Raw genomic sequence first — 26,034 nt, 5'->3', positions numbered from 1 at the left:
CTAAATAGTAAAGAGGAAAGCCATACAAAATGGGATAAAGTATAGAATAAATTTCCTATTTATCTCAAAAAAAAATTTTATCTCAAAATTTATTTTCAAAGTAGCCTAAAATCTGGCATACCTCAATATACTATAACATGAATAGAGCATTATAAAAAATTTTTTTTTGTCTTTTCTTTTGGTATTTCTTGGGCCGCTCCTGCGGCACATGGAGGTTCCCAGGCTAGGGGTCGAATCGGAGCTGTGGCCACCAGCCTACGCCAGAGCCACAGCAACACAGGATCCGAGCCGCGTCTGCAACCTACACCACAGCTCACAGCAACGCTGGATCGTCAACCCACTGAGCAAGGGCAGGGACTGAACCCGCAACCTCATGGTTCCTAGTCGGATTCGTTAACCACTGCGCCACGACGGGAACTCCTAAAATTTTAATACATGTTTGTTTCATATACAGAATTGCTTTAATGCTGCTTGTAGTCTTCCATCTCAAAATAATGACAAGTATAAAACTACCCGCATGTATACGGAATTACTCTGAAGGTTTGGGTTTATCATAAAAGAAACATATTAATACTCTGACTTGTACAAAAAATGCATATGTTCATTCTTCAAAGTTAGTGAATTTTCCCAATGTTGGAAATCTGTTGACTACAATAATTTTGTAGTCTCTAAAACCATCAACTTACCATTTTGCGCTATAACACTAGATGTACTATTAGTAAAGATTATCAGATCTGTAATCTTCATTTTGAAGACAAATTTACAATTTTGACATAAACTCTCACCCCAAGAACAATAATAACTTGGTAACATAAAAGATGTACTATCAATTATTTTTAAATTTTATTCATTAAATGCATTTCTACTTACAAATGGTTAATGTAAGAAAAATTCCTTAACAAACACGACTATATGGTTAAAATTATACTTTTGATAACCTTTTACATAAAACCACTAAAACAAATATTTTCTGCTAAATTTACAATATATATAAGCATGTACACTATATTTCAAATACAAAATATAATTGGATATGATGTAAATATTTACAATTAAGAGAAGGAATTTCCATAATTTCACATAACTTAACATAGATCACCCAGACTAAGAAATTCTAGACTTAACTCTAGGATAAATATGTTAGAATTCTAATGTGTGGACAACTAGGTATTTTTACCACAGCCTATTTTGTCTATGTTCTTAAGTTTCAGTTCTTAGACCATAAGCCCTTGCTCACATTTTTATAATTATCCATAACTACCACAATGAGCATTATATTTAATTAGATAAAAATGATTTTTAACTGTAATGATGTCATGTATTTTAATGAATCTGTACCCTTTCCCCTAATTTTCAAAAAAAATTTTTAACACATTAATTGGTATTATAAGTCAAACAGTTCCATATTGCCTGTTTTAAAACCAATTCCAGCCTTATTAAATGACAATACCATCAGCAAAACCTTCGGCCTATCTAATCTCTCAACAACCACCTAAATAACACGTATTTCTAGCTTGGTCCTAAAGTATGCACTGGCAGGATTGAATGGGCCATACTTGCTGGTATTTTCTAATTTTGCTTCCTTTAAATAAGCATAGGCTTAGCTCAGAGTATTACATTAGGTTACAACCTAGGCTTATTAACTGTGTAAAGACAATGAGAAAAGTATATTAACTAGAATTAAAGAATTACTCACCCAGCTGTGTCTCCTGAATCGTCAGTTTACTTTCCACAGGATACAAAAGCTTGGGTGGTTTATCAGTCAGAGGAGCTGAAACACAATAATAAAACAGATTTATAGTTATGCTGCATAAACCGAAGGATAGAACACAATTTAATTTCCCAAATATTTTTCACTCTCTGAGTTTTATGTCAAAGCATCCCGCCAAGTAATGACTTACATATTGCAGGTAGTACCTTCAGGCGAGCTCAAAAGCTATTAGATTGTACATGAGTCAAACATAACACTGCCAAATTGACAGTCACATGAGACTGTTGAAGTACAGAGACAGGATTGGTCAGTGTTTAAGAACATGTAATTGTATTTCACCAAATATTTTCCATTTGCACCTTGTTTTCCTTCTTAAAGGGCACCCTACAATTTCTCTGTGCTAATTAAAGATACACATGTTATCTGCAGCATGCGTTTCAATGATTTTTTGGCATAATGTTGTCTTTCTTTTTAATATCATTCCTAGTTTCCTTACCTTGGATCACATTGCCTCAAAACCCACAATTTAGTAATTAGTTTAAATATTTCCCACATATATATCCTATAATGAGATAGGAAGGTGACATCACACGACTACAAGCTGAACATTCAAATACACACATAAGTATTCACCAAGTAATATTTTAAATGATACTTCACATTTAGTCAGAAGCCCTTATTACTATTATCCATTACATTTTATAGTACTTATTGCTAATTTGTACAATATACTCTTTGATTTTTAGCTTCTACACATTACTGCTCTGTGTGCTTACCAATTTATCAATTATGAGCCTACAGATCATAATTGAAGAGCATCTTGAAGATAGGTTCCCCATGGCACACTTCATTGCTAGCTAAACTAGACTGACTGGCTTTAGACAAATAGTCAGTGATCCTTCCATAAAGAGAGTCCCTCCTTACCCTCTCTGACTGAAACACCCAGGTCTCTGAGAAATCTGTCACTGCAACATCCACCCTGTAACAAGCTCAGAAAAGATCAATTAAGAGTTGCTGAAGTTGACTGAAAAACTAAATGATTTTGCTTTGAGGGCTTTCCCCCTTCCTTGCTAGGAGGACATATTGGTTTGGTTGATAACTGGAAGGCTGATGTAGACAGCAGTGCCCAGAGTTGGTCACATATCCTCATCACCAGAAAATTCAAGAATTCAATCAGCTTTAGCAGCTCACCCCTATCTGTCTTGAACAGAATACACAGTCCCTGCAAATGGATGATGCATCCCAACTCAGAAAAGCAGGGATGGGTTTTAAGAGTCTTGGTTTGGAGGCCAACCTCACATAGGATCAACAGTTTTTGTTCATAACTAACTGAATGTATTATTCATTCATCTTCATTAATATTTAATATAGGGATGAGAAGGAAGGGGAAAGGAAAGTTAGGGTAATAGGATGAGATAAATCACTTTGAAATTCTTCTCAAAGGCTTGACATCACTCTGATTAACCTTAAATACTTGTATTTCTTGCCTAAAGTTATCTTAGATTTTTATTATCCTACCAGATAAATAAGTAGACTATTACCAAATGTTGGCAAAATAGTTCACCATTAACAGGACAAAAAGCCACATTTCTTAAGTTCTGGTTATCAAATGATTTCCTTGAACTTCAAAAGCAACTATGACATGAAAATAACCAGTTTGTTCAGAAAATTGACTCAGTATATAAGAGCTTTTGCCTGCATAGTTACAAATAGACAATTTAACAGTTTGTTATAGAAAGGAGCTAAGAAAAATGTTCTTTTTTCAAATACATCCTATATTAACTTATAGTAAAGGAAGATATCTGTAGAGAAAGATAATAAAATCCATATGTAGGAACTTGTTCAGAAATATAAAATTGTTGGGTGGTTCTCCACTATAATCCACCATCCACCTATGGCATAATACATTCTTAGGATATTTCATATTATTCTCATGGCTCAATTCCAAGTTAGCAGAGGAGTCATAGAATGCTGAAGCCAGAGAAAATTAAATGCTTATTATACTCTTTGATTTTTAAATTGTGTTCCCTGAAGCCCTATGGTTTCCACACTACCCCACTGGGCAGGTGAAATGAGATAGAAATAAAGGGTACACCGAGGGGCTTGACTCCACACCTTGTTGTACTGCCTACCTTCTCTCTAGCTCTGCTTTCTGCTTTTATTTATCTTATACCTCAGTATTTCATCCAAGATTTTAACCAAAAAATCCCAATGCAACTCAACTGATGTGTATCAAACACTATTATGTGCTAGGCATTGTGATAAGGGGTTTGGAAAATCTCTGATCTCCATCCTTACATCTTATAGTAATCAGAAGTTAAAAATTAATGGAAAGAGTGAAAAAAATCTTGGCTGATTCAACTTCCTTATTTTAGAGATCAAAGATCAACTGACTTGTGAAAGGTAACAGCAAGTTCAAGCTAGAGTCCTTGCTAGATCTTTGCCTCCCAACTCTTCATTACTTGCTTCTAAAAATTCTGTCAAACTACTATATTCCTTTGCAATGTTTCCACTCGAGGTGTGAACAATCTTCTAGGAGAGCAAAAACATGCAACTAGGTAGCCTATAGCAGAGCGCTAGTACTGTGCAATGAGTCATTTCTAAGTGTCTTGTTTTGACATTATGCTATGAAGGGATATCATTTAGGCATGTTTCTTATATGATTCACCTGTCTTTGATAAAAGTGAACTGAAACTGTTAGAGAGCAAAACAGCTGACTACAGATTTGACAGAGGCCTGTAAAATGGGGTCACCATTAAAGCTAAGATATAGCTCAGCTCCACAATCATTTGAGGGTGACCAACTGTGCTGCTACACAGAAAAGACATGTGCCAAATTAGAATGTTGCTGACACTTTATGGTGTTTAATAAATATTAGCTGAATTGAACTGACAAAAGACCAAACTGGCAAACAAATGCAGGAATGGTAATGACCAAATGAAATGAACACACAAACAAACAACAAGTCCCCTTTACTTTCTGCATGGACAAAGCTAGGACTGGAAGGAAACTCAAACAAATTAGTTACAAAAAAAGGAATTTGTACTAGACCATAACTAGACATACTGACATTTTATTGTCAAGGAAATAACTTGTCTTTTGGGACACATCCTCCTTGCCCCCACCACTTTTGCTCCCTCTCTCTCTCTCTCTCTCTCTCTCTCTCACACACACACACACACACACATACACACTCACTAAACTGAAATCACTGAAAAAAAAAAAAGCAAGTCTGAGAGTAGTGACATGAAGCACAGGTTGATTTTAAATCCTAAACACATTTTATCTATGAAAAAAACCCACAAAAATCAGAGTAAAGATATTTCTCTGGCTAATTATGAATTGAAATATTTCTGTGTATCCACCAACAGAAGTATTTTCTAGGTCTCATTTAATTCTTCATAACATCCTATTGACAACATTAAAGATAACATAGTTATTTTAAAATAAAAAACATTTTTTATTTTAAAAATTAAAAATACTTAATTTTAAAATAAAATAATCTTTTACTGAGTTATTAGTATGTCCTAATTGACAAAACTTCTTCAGAGTAGAAGGGAAATTTTAAAGGACATTTGTTTTGTTTACCAGCTGCTTGTTAGAGAAATATCTGGAAGTCAGTATACACAAAGCTCTGTATAGGGATGATTCATTATGTTAAGGCTCCTTAAATAATTATAAAGGGATGAAGTCTTTCTATTTTTTACCCATTCTATTTATACTTGGGTTATGGAATAGTGAAAAACAGGATCCTGCTTTTCAAAATAAAAATGACAAAGACCAGGTTTATAAGGTCAGTAGTCTCCAATTTTTTCTAGTGTTCTTAAAGGAGAGAAATATGAGATATTTAGGATTCCTGTGCCTTTGCTTTGAAATCATTTTGAAATTTAACTTTAGTTCCTCAAATACTAATTGAGGATAATACTTCTTGGATACTTAAAACTGTCCTACCACAAAATCTGTTCTTTCAAATTCATACATAATTTTCAAAATGTATTTTAGGTAGTACCTTTTCTGCTTTGTTTCTTTTTGTGTCTTTTTTGTCTTTTGAGGGCCACCCCACGGCACATGGAGGTTCCCAGGCTAGGGGTCGAAACCGTTGGACCTTTGGACAAATGAACCTGTTGGACTGGCAAGCCTGCGCCACAGCCACAGCAATGTGGGATCCAAGCTGCATCTGAGACCCACACCACAGCTCATAGCAACACCGGATCCTTAACCCACTGAGCGAGGCCAGATCGAACCCGCATCCTCGTTGATACTAATCGAGTTCCTTAACCACTAAGCCAGGACGGGAACTCCCTCTGCTTTGTTTCTTAAAAGTGTTATGGTAGAGTAAGAGAGACAATACATGTAGTTTTCAGGGAGGCATGGGCCTAATAATTCCTGCTTCTCCCTGGTTGGTTTGGCAAATTGGAGAAGTCATTTAAACTCTCTGAATCTCAGTCTCTTTACATGTAAAATGTGACATAAACAGTTTTCCCTATAGCTTGGTGTGAAGACTAAACAGGATAACAGATAAAGTGCCTGGATATAGTAGATGGGAAATACATCTGTTCTAATGATACCTGTCAAAGTTTGGGATGATAGTACTTAGCATTCTACTGTAGCCTGAGAAGTAAAATATTATTGTTTGTAAAATAATGAACTGGATAGCCAAGGGTTCAAAAGGCATTTGGATCATGAATTAAAGAATCATTAATATTTCCTACATAATTTTCCATAGTAGAACTGCTGCATCTTCAAAAACTTTTTTAAAAAGGCATTTTGAAAACTTTTAGATAGCTAAGCAATATACTGCGATTGTAAAGGACTTGAAGGTAAACAACACACAGCTTTTAATCCTCACAGAGCTTAAAACCTAGACAGATAATTAAAATATAACATCATGATTCAATTTCAAGAGGCTTTATGAAGTATCCGTAAATAATGGGGACTATACTAGAAATAAAAAGATTGATACGACATGAAGTTACACATAAGAATGTGTGTATGAGATGAGGACACATGTATGATGCACTGTGATGAGTGCTACACTCTGACAGAGGTAACTTCTTTGTGACCCTATTTAAATCTACTAATTAAATCTGGTCATAAAACAATACTCAAAGATTTATTCAACTGACAATAAAACATGCTCTGTGGCAATCCCACCAACATGCTCCATTTTACAATGTTTTTCTTTGTTCATTTTGTTGTCTGCAAGTCCTTTATTTAACCTAAAAGAGCTAACAAATAATTGCCTATTTTCCTAGCAAGTCAACAGATCATGGATTACTTATAGAGCTTCAGTGTCTTGGAATGGGATTTCAGTTCTTTTTTTGGTCTGGAATATTTTAACATTAGTTCTTAATAGTGGGGCTTAGCACTCATGATAAATATGGCAAATAGACACAATTTCATGTTCCTTGGGAACAAAATTAATGAATGGGAGAAAATATCAATGCATACTAGGTGAAGCCATTTGAGAGAAGAGGGGTGCTTTACTTTTCACTTATCTCTAATGCACTAGAATTGGCAAAATTCCTCCTTTCTGTCACATATAACTAGTAATGTAGCCATGAAGCCTCAGAAGCCGCAAAAAGGAAGGAGTGGCAAAGCAATTGAGCAGGGAGTGCAGGGAGGGCAGTTTATGAACTAACACCATATACATTATAACCTTGATCTAAGAGTCATGTCAAAGCAATAAAGCAAATACTCCAAGGGATGTAACTCTTAATAGAACTATCAAAAGGCATGTATTCAGGAAAATAAAAAATTAATTTGACTAGCTTTGATACTTCATATTTTATTCATTAGTTTGATAAGCATTGCTTATAATAAATAAATAAACACTATGTTTATTCAGTCATTCAACAAATATTTTTAAAACATCTGTTTGTCAAGTACTTTTCTAGTTAGTGGAAGGTATAACAGTGAAGTGGAGAGACACAACTCCTGCCTGCTCTCAGGGAGCTTGCATTCCAGAGAGAGAGATGGAAAATACACATGTAAATGAATATATGTGTGACAAAATATCATATAGTTCTAGGTACTATAAAAAATAAAGCAGCTAAAAAGAAAGAAACTAATGCAGATATTATTTTAGAGGAATGTCAAGAAGTATGGTTTGAAGATTATTTGAAACCGATTTGTGTGAGAGGAGGAAACTAGCCAAGTAAATACCTGGAGGAAGATGATGACAGGCAGAGGGAAGAGCAAGTACAAAGGCCACTAAATTGGAGTGCACTTGACATATTTAAGGGATGGCACAAATCATTATAACTATATTGAAAAAAGAAAGAATGACAATGAGTTCAGAGACAGACATGGACCAATTCAGACATGGCCTTGTAGAACATGGAAAAGACCTGGGTTTTATTCTAAACATAAAGAAAATGCAGTGGAGATTTTTGGAGAAAGCCTCTGGAAGCATTTAAATGCCAAAAGTATCACTCTGGCACCTTGGTGTTCAACTGTGTGAGGATGGAGTAGTGTGGCGGCAGAGGCAGAGTGGAGGTAGGAAGGTCAGTGAAGAGGGTATTGAAGCAGGACACTGAATGGTGATGAGTGTCGGTGGTGGAAATGGTGGGATTTTTTTTTCCTTTAAATATCTATTTGGTAGGTAGAACTAACAAAATATACTGATGGATTTGGTACAGAATGTAAATGAAAATTAAGGAGTTAAGGGTGATCCCTAGTTATGCTCTTGAGCAAACACATGAAGGGCACTGCCATTTAATGATATAGGGGGCAGTACAAGATGGGCAGTTTTATAGGATAGTGGGAATCAAGAGACTTTTTTTTTTTTTTTTGCTTTTTAGGGCTGCACCCTTGGCATATGGAAGTTCCCAGGCTAGGGGATGAATCAGAGCTGTAGCTGCTGGCATACATCACAGCCGCCAGGGATCAAACCAGCATCCTCATGCATACTAGTTGGATTTGTTTCAGCTGCACCACAACAGGAACTCCGGAGACATGTTTTTATAAATCAATTCAGTCACCTCTCATTATCCATAAAGCCTAGAGAACTTTACTAATCATCGATGATTTCTATTTTGAAAACTGAGCCAATACCTAAAAACTGATCTTATCCTTCCGGTCTCCTGAAGGACTGAAAGAATGGTCTAAAGTTTCATGTTTCAGACTAATGCCATATTCGCTTACTACAAGATAAACCTTGGGTAACTTCTACTATCCTTTGCTTTAACACCATTCATTGCAAATATATATATATATACACACCACCAAACCTATTTTTGACTAATGAAATCAGGACCATACTTAGCCAAGATACTAAGAACAATTCTCTAGTATTCCCTTGGTTCAATGATATGTGGCACATCGTCAATTGGCAAATGTAATATCATCATTTATAATTTAGATTTTCTTATTTAACAGATTAATTATCAAGTACTAACAGAGAAGTAATGGAATTTATATTTCATCACTTTCCATTAAATTGATAAACCTCCCAGGTAACATAAACAATGAAAAGTTTATATACCTTCAATAATTGTTTTTAAAATAGAGTTGCTTAGGAATATCATAGGAAAAGTTAACAGGGAGTTAATGTTAGGGCTCAGGTTTTCTGTTCATTTGCCACCTTCTACAATTGTCTCTTAAGCCCTAGCCTCCCAGCTTCCATTATCCGCAACCCTGGTTTCTATACCCAGACTCATGGCTGATTCTAAAACACATTCAGTCACCCACTATACCCTGATTCTGACCTAATGTGCTGAGAAAAATATGGAGGCCAAAGAAAAGGGCACATAGGTAAACAGAATAAATAAAAGTGGTTTAATATTTTTATTTTAAAAAAAACTGCTGCAGTGGACTTTACATAAATATTGTGGGGATAAACTCTAACGCGTTGCATGACTGATTTCAACCATCTTAAATAAATTTCTGTGTAATCAAAGCTAAAGCAAAACATCGTAATAAAAAGGAAACAATACATAATTATCTATAGAAATTATGATAAACCATAGGAAAGGAATGCTGATTGATACAATAGCTATAATCAACTAGGTGAGCATGCCAACAACTGTTTTCACTTCTGTTGACAGACAAGGAACAAATTAACAGTCACAATTAGCTTCTAGGGACTATAGTCAATTCCAAAAAATCATATGTCATGTGAAGGAAAGTATCTCTTCCCTAACAATGAGAAAGTAAGTAAAATTATCACAACATATATTTTTTTCTTTTTATATTAGTAGATAAAAGGTCCTCAAGAAATGAAAATGATAAATCCCTGGCTTTCTGGAAATGCTTATTAGGAGAAACTCTGGAATATAAAAAAGGCTCCATGTTACTACTGAAAGTCAGAAAATATTTTATTCTTTGCTTGGCTTGGAATATCACATTAAGACATTACATTTATGTAGTATAGTGTAATATAATTTATTGTCCTTCCCAACTGTTTTGGGTTGGTTTATTTATACTGTACTTCAATGTAGAAGATACTCATATTTCTTGGCTTTTTCTTCCTGATAATGTATCTTGAACGATTACTCCCTGGTATGGCTCTCTGGTAGTGGTTCTCAATTGGGGTCATCGCACCTGGCAAGGAGAGTACTACTTGATAAGGGATGTTGCTAAACATCCTACAATGCGTATAAAAGCCCTGCACAATAATTATCTGTTCCCAGATATTAATAGTGCTGAGTTTGAGAATCCTGACCTATGATAACCATTTAATTAAAATGGTTTTATTACCTATATTTTAACCCTGAATTGGACAAGAGACATTAATTTACTGGAAGACCGAAAGCTACTGAAAACATGGGGATTAGAGAGGCAGAGTGAAGGAAGTTACAGTCTGGGCTACCACAGCCATCAAGAAAGCCATAGCATGTGTATGAAATTCTGCATAGATTTGGCACACAGAAAGGTCAGGTATGTCTGACAGGGGACAAGGGAGAGATGGGAGGCCAGAATAAGAAGAATTAATCTGAGAGTCCACATAAAGAATGAGTAACCTTCTCTTCCTCCTTCCAAGTCGTTATAGGAAGGACTACCACCAAGTCCTCTTACCCCTATCCAAAAAGTGAAAAAAAAAGAGGTTCTTTACTGAAGACACAGAATAAACTATATAGTGCAGAATAGCAGAGGCCTTCCATACCTGCAGAAGTAATTCAAATATATTATGAAATGTTATGAAATGTTTAGGTGATGAAATATTATATCACTTCACATCAAAAGCTTCCTAATACTAATATGCTTCAGTTAATTAGAAAGTTGTTTGCAATCACTGAACATATATTTACCAAAAGAAGGTAGCCTAAAATATATATATATATATATATATATATATATATATATATATATATATATATGTAGGCAAGTGGCAGTAAGTATTCAAGGGAGCTAGCCAGGGATTAAAACCAAAGTAGCTCATATAATATTTCTATCATTAAAAGTGAACCCAGTTAATTTCATTCACAAACTATTAAGTTGACATGTAAGCAGGAACTCTTGGCATAAATTTAAGGCTTTTAAGACACAAGAACATAAATATAAGATTGCTAATAAGCGTATGTAGAAAAATTAATATATCACATTTTGGGGTGTACAGTTACATTATTTCATTTGATCATCCATTTGCTACAATGAAAAATTCTAGAAGGTCCTCCCAAAACAGCCAGTGAGAATAGATGGCAAGATGTGTCTTTTAATATTAATGGCCACATGCTTTCCATTTCTGTAGATTGCTTTCCAATATTTGTGACTTTGAATGTAGTTTCTATTAGACACCTTGTTTTCTTCTGGAGTTTCTATTGATATGGGGCAGACTTGGGGAAAACATTTTGCTAGAGTTTGGAAACAGACAGAAAGGTTTGTGTTAGAACTAAACTGATTCCACTATAGTGAAGCTTTACTATAGAATTTGAATAAGCCTGCCACTAATTTCTTAAGATTAGAAGGGAGGATTCTATCTGTCATTGGCTCGCATAAGCAGAATCCTTTAATTATAGAATTTGATGACTTGATGACGGCATACAATTTGAGGCTCTCATTATGGCAGTGGACCAAAAAAATAAAAAAGAAAAAAGAACCATTCTAGAAATCCCATTAAAACTGTTACCAAACAGAAAATGAACCTTAATAAGCATATTCTCTGTTACTGAACTGCATTCTTCTAGATGTATTCAATTTCATTGGCAGTCAGCTCCTTATGAGGAGATAGTAGATTTGTCAAATCTTGATATATTCAAACTCTGCCCTTGTTTAACTTTCTTGACCTCTGTCAATGATAAAGTTGCACTAGGAGACTGCACATGTTGCTCTGATATTCTATGAATCCAAGCTAACTTCTTTATTGTTGGAACCCTGAGATATATTGGAAATTCCAGTATCATGGTAATAGAAATACTGTGTATGAAGTTACAGGCTGATTGTGATATTTAATTACACTACTGCTTAAAGAAATATGCCTACAAATAATTAGCCTCTCTCCCTCTCTTTTTTTTCTTGCCTCCCTTCTTTCTGTTTACCATCATTCCTCTTTCTTTCCTTCTTGTCTTCCTTCTCTTCTCCCTCCCTCTCCCCTTTCATATCATATTTCCTTCCTTTGCAACAAATACCTCTGGAAGACAGAGTGAAGGAAACACATTTTGTTTTCTTATTCTGGTTACAGTGAAAAAATAGAAACCGAAATTTCCATTCATTCATTTATTTAGGAAATAGAACTGCTATAAACTACTTGCCTACATAATCATCACTTTTTTCCTGTTTAGATTATCATTCATTCAAGTAACACTGTTGGGAATTATCTTTTTGCAGAAATCATTTTATAAAAATGGTTATTTATCAAATAATAACCTCCTACCTAAAAAGATTTTAAGCAGCTTCAACAATGTCTAAATGCTTCCTAAAGAGCTCTTATGGCAGTTTTCTATTGTTTCATAAAATGAAAGTCTATCACAAGTCATTAAAAACATGATTACCACCAAAAAAAAAAGAAAGAAAGAAAAAACATGCCTATGAGCAATAAGATCAGGCACTCTTTAAATAAAACTTGCTATTCAAATCTAATTATGCTGCAAATGCTGTTATATTACTTTTGCTATCAGTGCATAGCCAAGAGTAACTTGGCAACAAATGGGGGTTAGTCATTTTAAGAATCTTCTTTTCAGCAATGCAGGAACAAACTGCAAATTTGTTCTTTGTTGCATTGAACAGCACTCATATCCTCAAAAGAAAAGAAAACAAGTACCAAAACAAAAGCCTGTTACAAACAACAACATCCACAAGATGTTGATAATTACTGAAGCTGAGTGATGGGTACATGGAATTTCATTATGCTACTCTATATTTGTGTCTATTATGCTTGAAATTATCTAAAATAAAAATAGCTTTTTAAAAATATCATGAATATGAAAGCTTCAGGGTTTGGTAAATTTTTGAATGTTATATATAGAATGAATATGTGCATATACTGAAATATAAGGTACCGATTTTGAGCCAAGTTTATAACAAGAAATGAAATTAAATTGAATTGCATCTATGCCAGCTCAAAGCAATACCACAGCTCTATTTGCTCAGCAAAATTTGTTTCTATATAACTTCACATTTCTTTGTTTATAATAAATATAGCAAAGGCATTTTACTTCAGGAAAAAATAATTGAAACACACTAATACAATTTATCAGCTAAACATTACTGAGTTATAAATTACCCTAAATCTTCATGGCTTAAAATAGTGGCCATTTATTATTATTCATGAGTCTACAGAGCTGAGCAGTTCAGTGGATCTAGCCCATGCTGGAATAATCTTTGCTCAGCTCACTTATGCCCCTGTAGTCGATGCCTAGTCAAATATGTGGCTTTGCTCATCTGGGCTGGGAGTGCTTATATTACTTAGATACTTTAGTATGCTAAGACTTTTATTTACTAATTGATATGGGATCAGTGGAGGATTGTGATGAGGGAAGTGAAATGATCCTATGTGAATTTTTATGCTCCTTTAAAGTCTGGTACTAGCTTCAGGCTGCTCTACATCAAGCACACTGAATATTGTACCATTTACCCAGTTCACCATTCTTTTGGATTCTTCTGGAATATGCTTCTTATGCTCATTTTGGATTGCCATATCTCTCCTTAAATCCTAACTCACTTTCCATAACTACATAACTAACAGATATCAATTCTTAGGCTAAAGTTTCCTGACTCCAGAGGAGGTCCCAAAACACAATTTCCTTACCTCTCTCCAGCCTTTGAGAGAGTGGGTTGTAAGTTTTCCTTCTATGCATCTGACATCCTCTTGAAAGTACAAACTCACTGAGAACAGGGATTATAGTGGTTAAATTTTTTTTTAATCTTCATGTCTCTAATATTTTTAGTGTTTTCTATAACAGGTAGAAAATAGTGTATGCTCAAGAAATTTTTGAAGAATGACTAGTCAAGGAAAAATATGTGTGTTTCATGCATTCTATTTTAAAAGGCAGTAATTGTATGCTTCTTTTTTCTGAAGATTTACATTAAAAACTGTTCATTAAAAATACATTTTCGATGGCTAAGGAGACAAGCTTCAGCTAGTTTAGAAAATTCACTCATCTAGAAAATACATTGCATGAATCCAGAAAACAACTATTAATACCATTTGAAAAATAATAAACAGCAGATACTTGTATAGTTATATGAGAAATATGTCATCCTTTTCTGAGTGGTTTATGCCCAGGAGTTCATACATTCAGCTATGTTTCACATCTGTGGGGAGTTAATTTTAATTTTATGACTTCTCTTTTCGTCCACTTATAATGTAAAGATGAAGATAATCACTTAATAATATTGCCAGTGATTAGCCTAGCATTTGGACTGGTGTCATAGGGTGAGGACAAATAAGTACAGAACAAGATACTCACACACAAGTAATTTACACTCTGGTTGAAAAGACATGACCAATGATAACAACAGCAAATCAAAGACCCTATTTAATAAAAAGGTGAATTGTATAGTCCTGGCTATGGGTGTTAACACATTTCTAATTTAAGGGATAGAAGAGACGGGATGTTAATCAGGGACATTCATGGATGAGGAACACATAATAGATAACTAGTTCATACCTGAACTAGGTTACCCAGAAGGACAAAGTCTTTCCCTGTCCACCATGATCTCTCTCACACACTTGGCAAATAATTTGGTTTTCTGTTGTTATGGGAATGCACCACGAAGGAGGAAGTAAGACAACAGCACAATGAAAACAATAAATGAAAATCAAGAAGCCAAGCAAGAAAGCCATAAAGTTTGTTCAATATGAATACAGAGTTAATAATGAAAAGACTCCTTTGTCAGACTCCTTTAATAGATATCTTTATCTCCTGTGTCTGCAAAGGAGAAATCAAAGGCTTTATTTAGTCAGGAAGTCCTAGGTTCAAATCTTGACTCTGCTCCATTACAAATTTTTTTTAGGAAAACTCCTTCACATGTTTGAAACTCAGTTTTCTCACCTACAAAGTAGATATGAAATATATTTCTTGAAAAAAATTGATCTTTAAAGGCTTGTTTTGAAGTTTAAATGAACTATCTCATAGGAGTAGCTGGTATTAGGCCAAGCACAGAAAATGTGCTTCATAAATGCTAGTGTGCATTAATAATAATATTAGGGCTTTGAATACCTCCAGAAGGAAGAAAGTAGGAATGAGTCATTTCAAAAAGTGGAAGCAGCATGAATAAAGAAACAGAGCTGGACTTGATATATCACGTAAGCAGAGAGGTTAATGAGGCAGTGGGACACACTGGATCAGAGTCATTTTGAGAATGATGGGCAAATAGGTACCTTACAAAAATATTTTATTGAAAGAATTAACAAATGAATCATGAGATGAAGGCCAGATATTAATCATGTCTAAGATTAATTTATAAATAAACAATGGATTGTCTAACCTGTTTCTCCTCACTGTAAACTGGAATTAGGTTGTGAATTTTGATTCATAAATCTACATACTCCAGAAGACTTTCTTAGTTTAAACGATGCTTCAGAGGCAATGGCTGCATTTCATACTAATTAACCTAGCATAAAAGCACTGCTAAGCGCAGAGCACTGGCTTCATCAATGATTGTCAGATAATTTAAGATGGAGAGGTGGGTGGTAAACACCACATGGTCTGCAGGACCTAAAGGCAAATTATTAGATTGCTCCAGGCCCATTAGAAGAACAATGCAAATGCCACATATGACCTGAACTCAAAGAGGTAAAGCCTGCAGGTATGACTTTGAAGCCACTTTCAGGCAACTTTGTTCACCATATCATCAAACAAAAAGAAAACAAGAGAACACAGCTAGAGTCAGCCATCAAATATCCAACAATGTTAGCCACAGAGAGAGATTAGGTCTGCTTTGATGCCTATATTCTTGAGTTAGTGCTCTATTAATTTAATTGTGCCTGCTGGTCCCACAATAAGTTGTTAACACTTCAAATTAATATTTGTTGAGTCTGATGAATTGCTAAATTGTGCTTATTTTTCATTTCTGGTTCCAAATAGGTTATATAGTTTAGAGTCTATATTCAAGCTGCACTATCCAATGTGGCAACCACTAGCCTGAATCACACTAGTTGCATTTTAAGAGCTCAGTAACTACATGTGTGTTGTGGTTACCTTATTAAACAGGCAGATCTGGCACATTTATGTTATTGCAAGAAGTTCTTTTAGGTAATGAAGGTCTAGAATTACTCTCTTTCTCATGCCGTGACACATTTGGAGTACTCTGGGCACTCTGGAGTAAACATTCTTGTTGTCAGAAGTGATTGGTCTAGGGGCTTCAACTGCCCTGGAGAGTGTAGAGGAGGTATTATCTCAGCACACCTTCAAGCCATCTGGGATACAACTATGTGTCACTACGTATCAGTTGGAAAGCTGTGCCTTCATTGGTATCCTGTCCCATAAGATCATAGAAGCATAGGGTCTTTTCCTCTTGAAAAAAAAAACAACTGCTAATCAGATTTGTGTTTCTAATTAAAAAGACAGATGATCATAATGTCAAAGATATTTGAAAAAGGCTAAAACCTAAGCTGACAGATATCACTGACTGTGAAGAATTTCGCTGAATGTTGTAACAACAGTGAAGTTTAATTCACTTCATGGTTCTGGCACCCAAGAGGATTAGCAAATTTGCTGGCAATGTAAGTCATAAAATGGCATGTTGACATCTTAGGACAGTTTTTAAGACAAAAGAAGAATATGAAGACTTCTTTCTCATGATAACAAAAAGAAAAGGAGAAAGAGGAAAGGCTAGTTATTAGTTGTGGATACAGAAGGTGAGTTGGTAGACATCTTGGTTATTTGAGCAGTGGATGGAAGCAAATGACAAGTTAGCACTGAAGCATTTGTCAGCTTTCCAGCTGCTCCCCAAGATAGAGGAAATGTCTTATCTTTATAATGATTTTAGGTCAAGGGGAAAAGCCTTCATTTTCTAGGCATGATCACTCTGGCCCTAAGTGCTAGGCAATCCAAGGAATGCAAGACATTGCAAGACCTGCTTTTCACAGCTGGTTTCCAGATTCACAGACTAGTCAAGTCAGAGATGGAAAAATTAGCTCCATGAGGTCTTGGATTTGAATGGGCTTTTCTACTGAAGAGCTTAAGGTATAACAGATCTATTTTCATGAAAAAGAACCATGTACTCTAAGTACCATTTTATAACTGATTATGATAGAGGTAGAATGGAGAGTCTGATGGATGTGCTTTTTGCACATACTCACTGAAGACCTCTGTAAACCAGATCCTGTTCTTAGTGCTGGAGAATTGGCAGGGGACAAAACAAAGCCTGTGTTCAGGGTCAGGGAAGACATAGGGTGATTATAGAGGCAAATAAGAAAATATACCAGGGTAAGAGAATTGAGAGCAATGCTCTATTTTATAAAGGCTGATGAGGGAAGATCTTACTGATAAAGAGACATCTGGGTGGGAACCTAAAGGAAGTGAGGATATAGGCCATGTAAATACCTAGGAGAGCATTTCAGGCAAAAAGAAGAATGATTTCAAAAACACTTAGGTGGAACGATGCCTGGAATGTATGAGTAGTGAAGAGGCCATTGTATACATAGGTGAATGAGCTGAGCAAAATGAGCTAAGGAAAGAGAAAAAGGGTATGAAGTTAGAGAACACCAGAAATCCAGATCACTTATGTCTTTGTACATTTGGTTTGCACCTAGGGATTACAAGTTATTGGTGATTTTTGAACAGAGAACATGATCAAACTTGTGTTTGAGATTCACTCTTGCTGCTGTGGGAAAATACACTGTTGGGATGGGGGAAGAAGGTTGACATGTTGGAGGCAATCACAATAATCCAGATGAGATTTGTTGCTGATTTGGATTAAGGCAGCAGTTGGCAGTGGCAGTGGCAGAAAGGTGTTTATGTACTGAATCTGCTTTCAAGGTGGATCCTTGGGATGTGGGACCAAGGTAAAGGGGAGAGCTCATGGCTGACTGCAAGGCATTGGCTTGAGGAACAGGTGGGATACATATGGGTATAAAGCTCAGGAGTTTAGTTTTGTGCAAGTTTGAGATCTTTCTTAAACATCAAACCTGAGTTACTGGGGCAGCCAGATACAGGAATGACATCAGGGCCAAAGATAGAAATTTGGGAGTCATTAGCAACTCAGAAGGTGTTTAAAGCCATGGGCAGTATGAGGCCACTGAGGAGGGAGGGCCCCACATTGGGCTTGAACCTCCTTTCTCTCAGATGCTGACAAAGACATAAACAAATCAGAGAAATAGCAGCGATTACTGTTCTGCTGCCACAAAGCAATACCAGGCATCTGCAATGCCCCTGGGTAAATACCCAGAGTAGCTAGTACTTAGCATTTTTTCCAAATATTTCAAGGATCAATCTTTCTGACAGCCTCAGAAATACACAGCAAGGTAGCTTTCAACATGAGTACAAATAATGTGTGCATTATCTGGTAGCATAACGCCAACCTCCAGAACACCAGCTGTAGCCACACTGATGCTTCTTCAGCTTCATTTCTATGAATTTAACAGCTGGACTAGAGATCTAGAGAAGGTCAAAAAGATACCAGGGGTGGAGCAGGATTTCCCAAACCCTTCTAATACCTGAATGCCTAACAGTGTGCTCATAAAAGCCTGGAAAATGCCAGGAACCTATAATATAGCTCCTGCTTTAAACCCCTAGTCACCTCAGAAGCATATTGCATACTGGTATTTTAGCCAGATTAACTGTCTTTAAGGGGCAGTGTTGACAAAGTGAATAGGTATCTGGCCAGCAAGTACATGTAATATAGTGAGGCTAAAATGAATGAAATCAGCCTGTTTTCCTGCTCATTTGGAGGCACATGTGACTTGCTTTATGCTGCCAAGTCAGCAAGTGTTCCCCAAGGCTGTTCCTGCCCTTCCTAACTACAGAAGCATCAAAGCCATGCAGGGTTGTATATTTCAACTCAGGGAATTTTTTTAATGTTAATTATGATGAAAAGACCACTCTGAAAAGTCAGTGCTAACACCAGCAAATCTTTTGTGTCTACCTGAACACAACACTTTCAAAATGACAGGATCATTAGTAAGATCAAACTGTGAGAAAAGTCACATAGCACATACAGTCCAGCAATCATAGGAATCAACTAGCTAAGAAAACACACTCCATGCAAAGTACTCTCTCAGGAAAGCCAGATAATGGTTAAAAGGCCAATGCAGTGGGCATATCTGGTCTTAAGTCTGAACTGCAGAAAGAGCTGAAAACGACAAGAAAAAAATAATCTAAAAAAATTAAGAAAAGTATTCTTCAAAAAAAGCATTTCACTTTCAGGAATAAAGGTATACTTTTAGTATAAGTAGCAGGAAAAGAAGTCATTTTATAAGCTGGCATTAAAACCTAAATTTAGCATTTTTTGTATGTATGAGGAAGCACACTTGATATCTTCACTTACTAACAGTTCTTCTGATAAAAGATATCTCGGCATAGCACATTTAATAAATTCATACCGGAGCCAAATGAATTAACATATGTAATTATATATCCACCATATGTATTTTCAAAAGTATTCATTTGCAAGTTGGGCATTGTTCAACTGAGCAAACTCTGATAACTTTGAAAAAATAAAAGTGTTATGTTTTATTTATGAGGGTGGAAAAACCGACGCCTTGAAACTTGAAATTAAAAACTCCAAAGCAACTGCCATACCGTATTTGAGCTTTGCTTAACAACTAGACACTAAATGAACAGCAGGTAACTGAACTTCTGCTGTGGGCCCAGTAGCTGTTCAAAAATTGTTAATTGGTGTTGACAGGCAGAAGTTTACATTACTAAAGTGGCCAGTAGAGCCAAAATGACATAAAAGAGTAACCAAGGAAAATGCTACTTTCCATGAACAGTCTAGAATTGAGCATTAAGAGAAAGAATAGGTATTTATGAGAAAGTAGAAACTGAAGCATAACATTTTAACTGCCATGGTAGCCTAGGTCTGCTTTGGTAACTATTGTCTGGAGATTCTTCAACAGGCTAAGAAACATGTAAACATAAAACACTACACATCCACTTTTATTAGAGATCCATTCTGATAATATGTTAATAGAAGTTAGCATAAAACACAGGTCCATTATGCAAAGAAAAACATGAAAAAGTTGAAAACTTAAAATTCTTCTAGGGTCAACAAAGGAGAAGCAAATATTTCTATGTAAACTATTCTTTCTGTGTTGTGCTTAATATAGTCTTTTTAAATTATAGTTGATTTACAATGTTTCTTCAATTTCTGTTGTACAGCAAAGTGATCCAGTCATATACATATGTACATTCTTTTTTTAAATTTTTTTTTTTGGTTTTTAGGGCTGCATCTGTGGCATATGGAGGTTCCCAGGCTAGGGGTCTAATCAGAGCTACTGCTGCCAGCCACAGCTGCAGCCACAGCAATGCAGGATCCGATCCACATCTGCGACCACAGTTCATGGCAACACCAGATCCCCAACCCACAGATCGAGGCCAGGGATCAAACCTGCAACCTTATGGTTCCTAGTCAGATTAGTTTCTGCTGTGCCACGACAGGAACTCCTGTACATTCTAATTCTTACTGGATGTTAACAACTGGCCCGTTGTTGTAGAGGGATACAAAAACGAACAAGACACCATTTTCTACATTACAAAAATGGAAAAAATAAAAATTATTACAAAAAAGAAAAAAAGAAAAAAAGAAAATTTTCAATTTAATGGAAGAGACAAACCCAATAAGCAGAATAGCATAACTCTTATAAGAGAGCTGTAGAGACAGGAGTGTCAGAAATGATGTTTGCCTTAAAGAGATCAAGGCAAGTTTCACAGAAGAGGTATAACTTTGTTTTTATTTTGAGAAAAGAGCCACTAAAACACAAAGAATAATATTGCTTAAAATACACATATATCTCACCCCAATTCAGATCTATCAACTTTAACATCTGTTATACTGGCTCCAAATTATTTTTAAAGAAATAAGATATCATTAAAATAGCTTAATTCCCCATTAACCGTGACCAGGACTCCCTTTCCCAATTTATCAGAAGCAACCACTATTATAATTTTGGACTATATTTCATTGTACTTATCAATTAATATTATGTAAATATCTATCTATCTATCTATCTATCTATCTATCTACTATCTTTGTCTATAACATTATGGAATCTTCTGTTCACATCTGAATTTTATGTTCTGGATATCTATAGATGTTGATATATAGAGAAATCTAGTTCATCTCTTTCCCTTGTTGTTTAGTATTCTCTACTATATGTTTTAGTTATGGCATTCTCTTTTGATGTACTGTTCTTAATTTTTTGCTCTTATAAACTATGTAACAAACAGTAGCTTTATGCACACATAAGACAAGTGGACAAGAGGTTATCTAGGAAACAAAGTGGGTCATATATAGGGTGGATTTATAACAAGATGGCCTGGAAAAAATCACAATTTACCTTTTTTTCATGGCATATATTTTAATAGTGCCCTGTTTCAGGGTCACATGTGTCCCAGATTGAATAATAAACTCCATATTCATCCCAGTAACAAAACGTATATTTATCCTAGTGTTTTACAATTTTATGGGCTATTGTCAAATAGTTCCTCAAAATGGTTTCACCAATTTATACTTTCACAAGCAGCATCAGAGAGTATAATTTTTCACATTTTCCCTTACAATTGATAACCAGATTTCCTAATTATATTTTAAAAACTAATCCAAAGGGTAAAAAGTATAACTCATCATTGTTTTCATTTGTTTTGCATGAATAAAAGTGAAGTGGACCATCCTCTTGTATTTGGATTTTTTTCTACCTGTGAATTATATGCTATAACCTTGACTGTTTTTGCTTGAATTTATTTTTATATACCTTTCTTATTGCCTTGGAATCCTTTATATATTTTATATACCACGATTTTTATCATGATAACCATCAGAAATATAATTGTTCACTTTGTCACTTTCTTCCTAAACGTTTATGATTTTTTTTTTACTTTACAAGAGTTAAAATTATAATATGATCAAGTTTTAGTTTCTATTTTTATGGCTGTATTTTGTATCTATGTTAAGAGACCTTTCGTTAACTAAGGACTTATAGATATTCCCCTATATTTTGGCAAAGATTACATCTTGAATTAGGTCCTTTAAGGAGTAGTGTATCAACAATGAGGATGGAGAAAGGGCATGCCAAAAAGAAATAAAAGAAATTGAAAAGGCAGAAACAGAACAAGAGCTTAGAGATCTTGAATGGTTTGCTTTTCTGAAAATGTTCCGTGTATATGTACATCATCAAAATTCCTATTGGCATCCTTCACTGAAAATCATTTTCTTTTATGTTTTCTTTTTTTCTGTTTTCTCTATTACTTGTAAGAATATATTTGTCTCAAGAGGGCTTCTCTCCTCTCCTGTCCTCCCTTCCCCTTCCTCCTCCTCCCTGTAGCTCTTCTTTCCTCTTTGGGTGTACCCTGCTTTCTGATTCTTAACACTTTGTTGGTTTATTAACTCATTTTGGCAAAATATGTCCTCTAGAATCTTCTCATGAAAAGGTATATTATAGATATATTTTTGATACCTTGTACTTCTGAAAAATTCTACACATCTGTTCTTTTATGTTAATTGAATGATTAATTGGCTGGATATAAAATTATATGTAGGAAGTAATGAATAATTTTTCCTCAAAAATTTGAAGACATTACTTAGTTGACTTTTGGCTTCTAAAGTTGCTCTTGAGAAGTGCAATGTATTCTGATTCCTGTGATTTTGTATATGACCTTCCTCCAGCCCCTTTTGGAAAGCATTTAGAATCTCTACCCATGGTGACCTAAAATTTCTGGCTGATATTCCTTGATATGAATCTTCTTGAATGCCTTCTGCTGATTACCCACTGAACCCTTTAAGTATTGAAAATAACTTTTACCAATTAAGGAAAACTTTCTTGCATTACTTTTACAATTTTCTCTTATTTATTTTTCTCTATTTTACCCAACTCTTTAAAACTCCAGGTAGTCCTAGTGTACTGATCCCCTATTGAAAAAAATCTCATGTCTTTGATAATTTGTTCTACATTCTGGAAGATTTGTGCTATAATATTTTAATCTCTCAAGAGTTCTCATGAGTTCCCTGAATGTCCATCTTTGTAGTATCATGAATGTTATAAATTGCTTCATTAATGTACTTGGGGATATTCATGACAATTTTTTGAAGTTTTCCTCTCCCTGAACAGTCTTTGTTTCCTCACAGTTCTTTCTATCTATATTTTTTATGTTTTTTTTTAATATCTGTATCTTTTGCGTTGTGAGCTTGCCTCAAATACATTGTACCTCTTGGCTGACAATTGCCATATAAAAGTGAGTTAGTGAAAAGCTGAATGAAAGCTCTGCGTGCATGGTTATGTGATTAAAAAGTGGACTTCCATGTGATCATGGAAGTACTGGTCCTTTCATTTGGAGGCAACCCTACCAAAGGCAGGTCTTTTCAGATGCAGAGTTTTCTCTAGAAAAGAAACCTCTAATTTCTTGACTAGGTTAGCCTTACTGCCAGTGTTCCCCCAGATGAACACAGAAGGGTGGTAGGAGGATGTCAGCACCATTCAAAATTTAGATTATTTCTCAATTCCTTTGTTTCAGTACAGTGCCTCACTCTTTCTCTCAGTAATTCCTCATGTCCACAAATTCAGAGCCAGTATGATTCTTCTCTTTCATACTGATTCTTCATTTCCCTTCTGCCTATGTATGAAATGATTAGTCACTTGGCTGCCTAGGCCAGGGGAGGATATTTTTAACTGCTTTCTATAGACTTTCAACCAAACTTACTATTTTCAGCCCTACTCCTTACCCCTGCATCCAGAAGTACTTGGTGTTTCCAAATCCTGCATCTGCTTGCAGTTGCTTCCTACTGGCACCCAATTTTAATTTCTTGCATTCTGATAAATCAACCAATACTCAACTTTGATCTTCTAAAATCCTGAAAATATTCCTTGTGTTTTCCATTCTTATATGTTTTGTTTGTGTAATATTTTTATATTTCTATTACTATGATTTGTGTGGAGTTTGGGGAAGGAATATCACAGCAGATTGAATGGTGCCCCCCACCCAAAGATCATGTCCATGTGGAATCTGTGAATGTCATCTTATTGGGAAACAGGATCTTTGTAGATGTAATTAAGATAAAAATATCAATTATTCAGGTGGGCCCTAAATCCAAGGACAAGTGTTCTTATCAGAGACATACAGAAGAAACACAGGGAGGAGAACCATGTGAAGAAGGAAATAGAGATGGGAGTGATGAGTGTAGAATTCAAGGAATGGCAAGGATTGCCAGCAGTCATGAGAAGCCAGGAAAACCCTATGGAATGGATTCTCTTTAGATCCTCCAAAATAAAACAACTCTACCAATACCTTGATTCAGGACTTAAAGTTTTCTGCACTGTGAGAGGGTAAATTTCTGTTGTTTCAAGCCACCCAGCTTGTGGTAATTTGTTACAGTAGCCCTAGGAAACTAATACCAGTACAGATGAACACTTGGGCTCAATTTACTTTATTTAACCTCAGAACTTTTCAAGAATTGACTTTTCTTATTGATGTATAATATATGTGTGTGTGTGTGTGCATAAATCTTTAGGTATTTATCTTGATGAATCATCAGAAAATGAGCATACCTATAAAACCAGCAACTAGATCAAGGAAAATAACATTATATCAACATCCCAGAAGTTTTCCTCGTTGTCCCTTGCCATCATTTTTCCTGTAATCAAAGGTAATCTCTACCAGCAATACTGCTTAATTTTATTATTTAAAAAATTAGATAAATGAAATTATATATCATGTACTTTTAGCCTTGTGTCTTTTATATAATAATTATAAGATTCATTCATATTTTTGTATATAATTAGAGTTCATTCATTTTTATCAATGTAAATTATTCTGTTAGGTGACACTACCACAATTTATTTATTTATCCTACTGTTGATGGACTTTTATATAGTTCAATTTGAGGCCACTACACATAGTGCCACTATGAACATTTTTGAACAAGTTTTGTATGTATGTTTGGTATAGAACTAGGAGGGTTCAGCTTTAGAAGACACTAATAAACAATTTTACAAAATGACTGTGTTAATATACATGGCATTATCAGTATTTAGGGTTATTCAGGTTTAGGTATCTTGCTGGTGACATCATTACAAATGGGCAGCATGTACAACCAAATATATGTAGCATGTAGCATGGTATTGACTGATAGGAAATCATTAGTGTCTTTGACTTGTATATCCATTCAATATTGCATTACTATAAAAGCCGAGGCTGAAAAATGACATGATTCCTTTCTACCTGAAACTCTTACTCATGTAAAGCTCAAATTTGTTGAAGTGACCATGAGGCACCCTCTTGTTTACACAGTTGACAATGCTAATACACAAAACATCATCAGCATGACGTGAAAAATGCTATTTTAGATCCAATGGACCTCATTATGACCAGAGTATTACCATTCTTATGATCCTATGAAGAATTTTAATTTTTAAATATGTACTTTTTCAAGTATACAAAAAATATTTACTTTTAGGTGACCAAATTCAATGAAATAAGTTAATTAATTTACTTAAAATTACAACCAAAACTATATCTGCCATATCCTTAAGCTTCTGAGAGGCTTCATAAGAATGAGGCACTATTTTGAAATTGGATGGGAGGAACTTAAAACTTCATATAAATGTACAATTAGAGTAAGGTAAAACAGGGTTTGGTTTTTGTATTCACCTTAATTAATACCTCAAAGTTCAGTTAACAATGATTAGAGTTTCCTGGGAAGATCAAGGGCAGTACTATCTGACCCTTCACACTAAATTTTATTTCTTTCAGTATACTTTAGATTTGTATCAAATATTTCTTAAAGTT

The 26,034-nt window shown here is 35.1% G+C and overlaps 1 protein-coding gene across 1 annotated transcript in view; it reads right to left on the bottom strand.

Annotated features, from left to right (window-relative positions):
- Nucleotides 1-26,034, bottom strand: part of IL1RAPL1 (interleukin 1 receptor accessory protein like 1) — a 1,415,748-nt gene that overhangs the window by 301,804 nt on the left and 1,087,910 nt on the right. Inside the window, exon 6 of the mRNA XM_047765736.1 lies at nt 1,693-1,771. Within this exon, the coding sequence (XP_047621692.1) occupies nt 1,693-1,771 (79 nt within the window). The remainder of the gene's footprint in view (nt 1-1,692; nt 1,772-26,034) is intronic.

This window comes from Phacochoerus africanus, chromosome X (genome assembly GCF_016906955.1).
Source record: "Phacochoerus africanus isolate WHEZ1 chromosome X, ROS_Pafr_v1, whole genome shotgun sequence".
Taxonomy (NCBI): Eukaryota; Metazoa; Chordata; class Mammalia; order Artiodactyla; family Suidae; genus Phacochoerus; species Phacochoerus africanus.
Note: the sequence above shows the minus strand (reverse complement) of the source record. Positions and strands in the feature narration are given on the sequence as shown.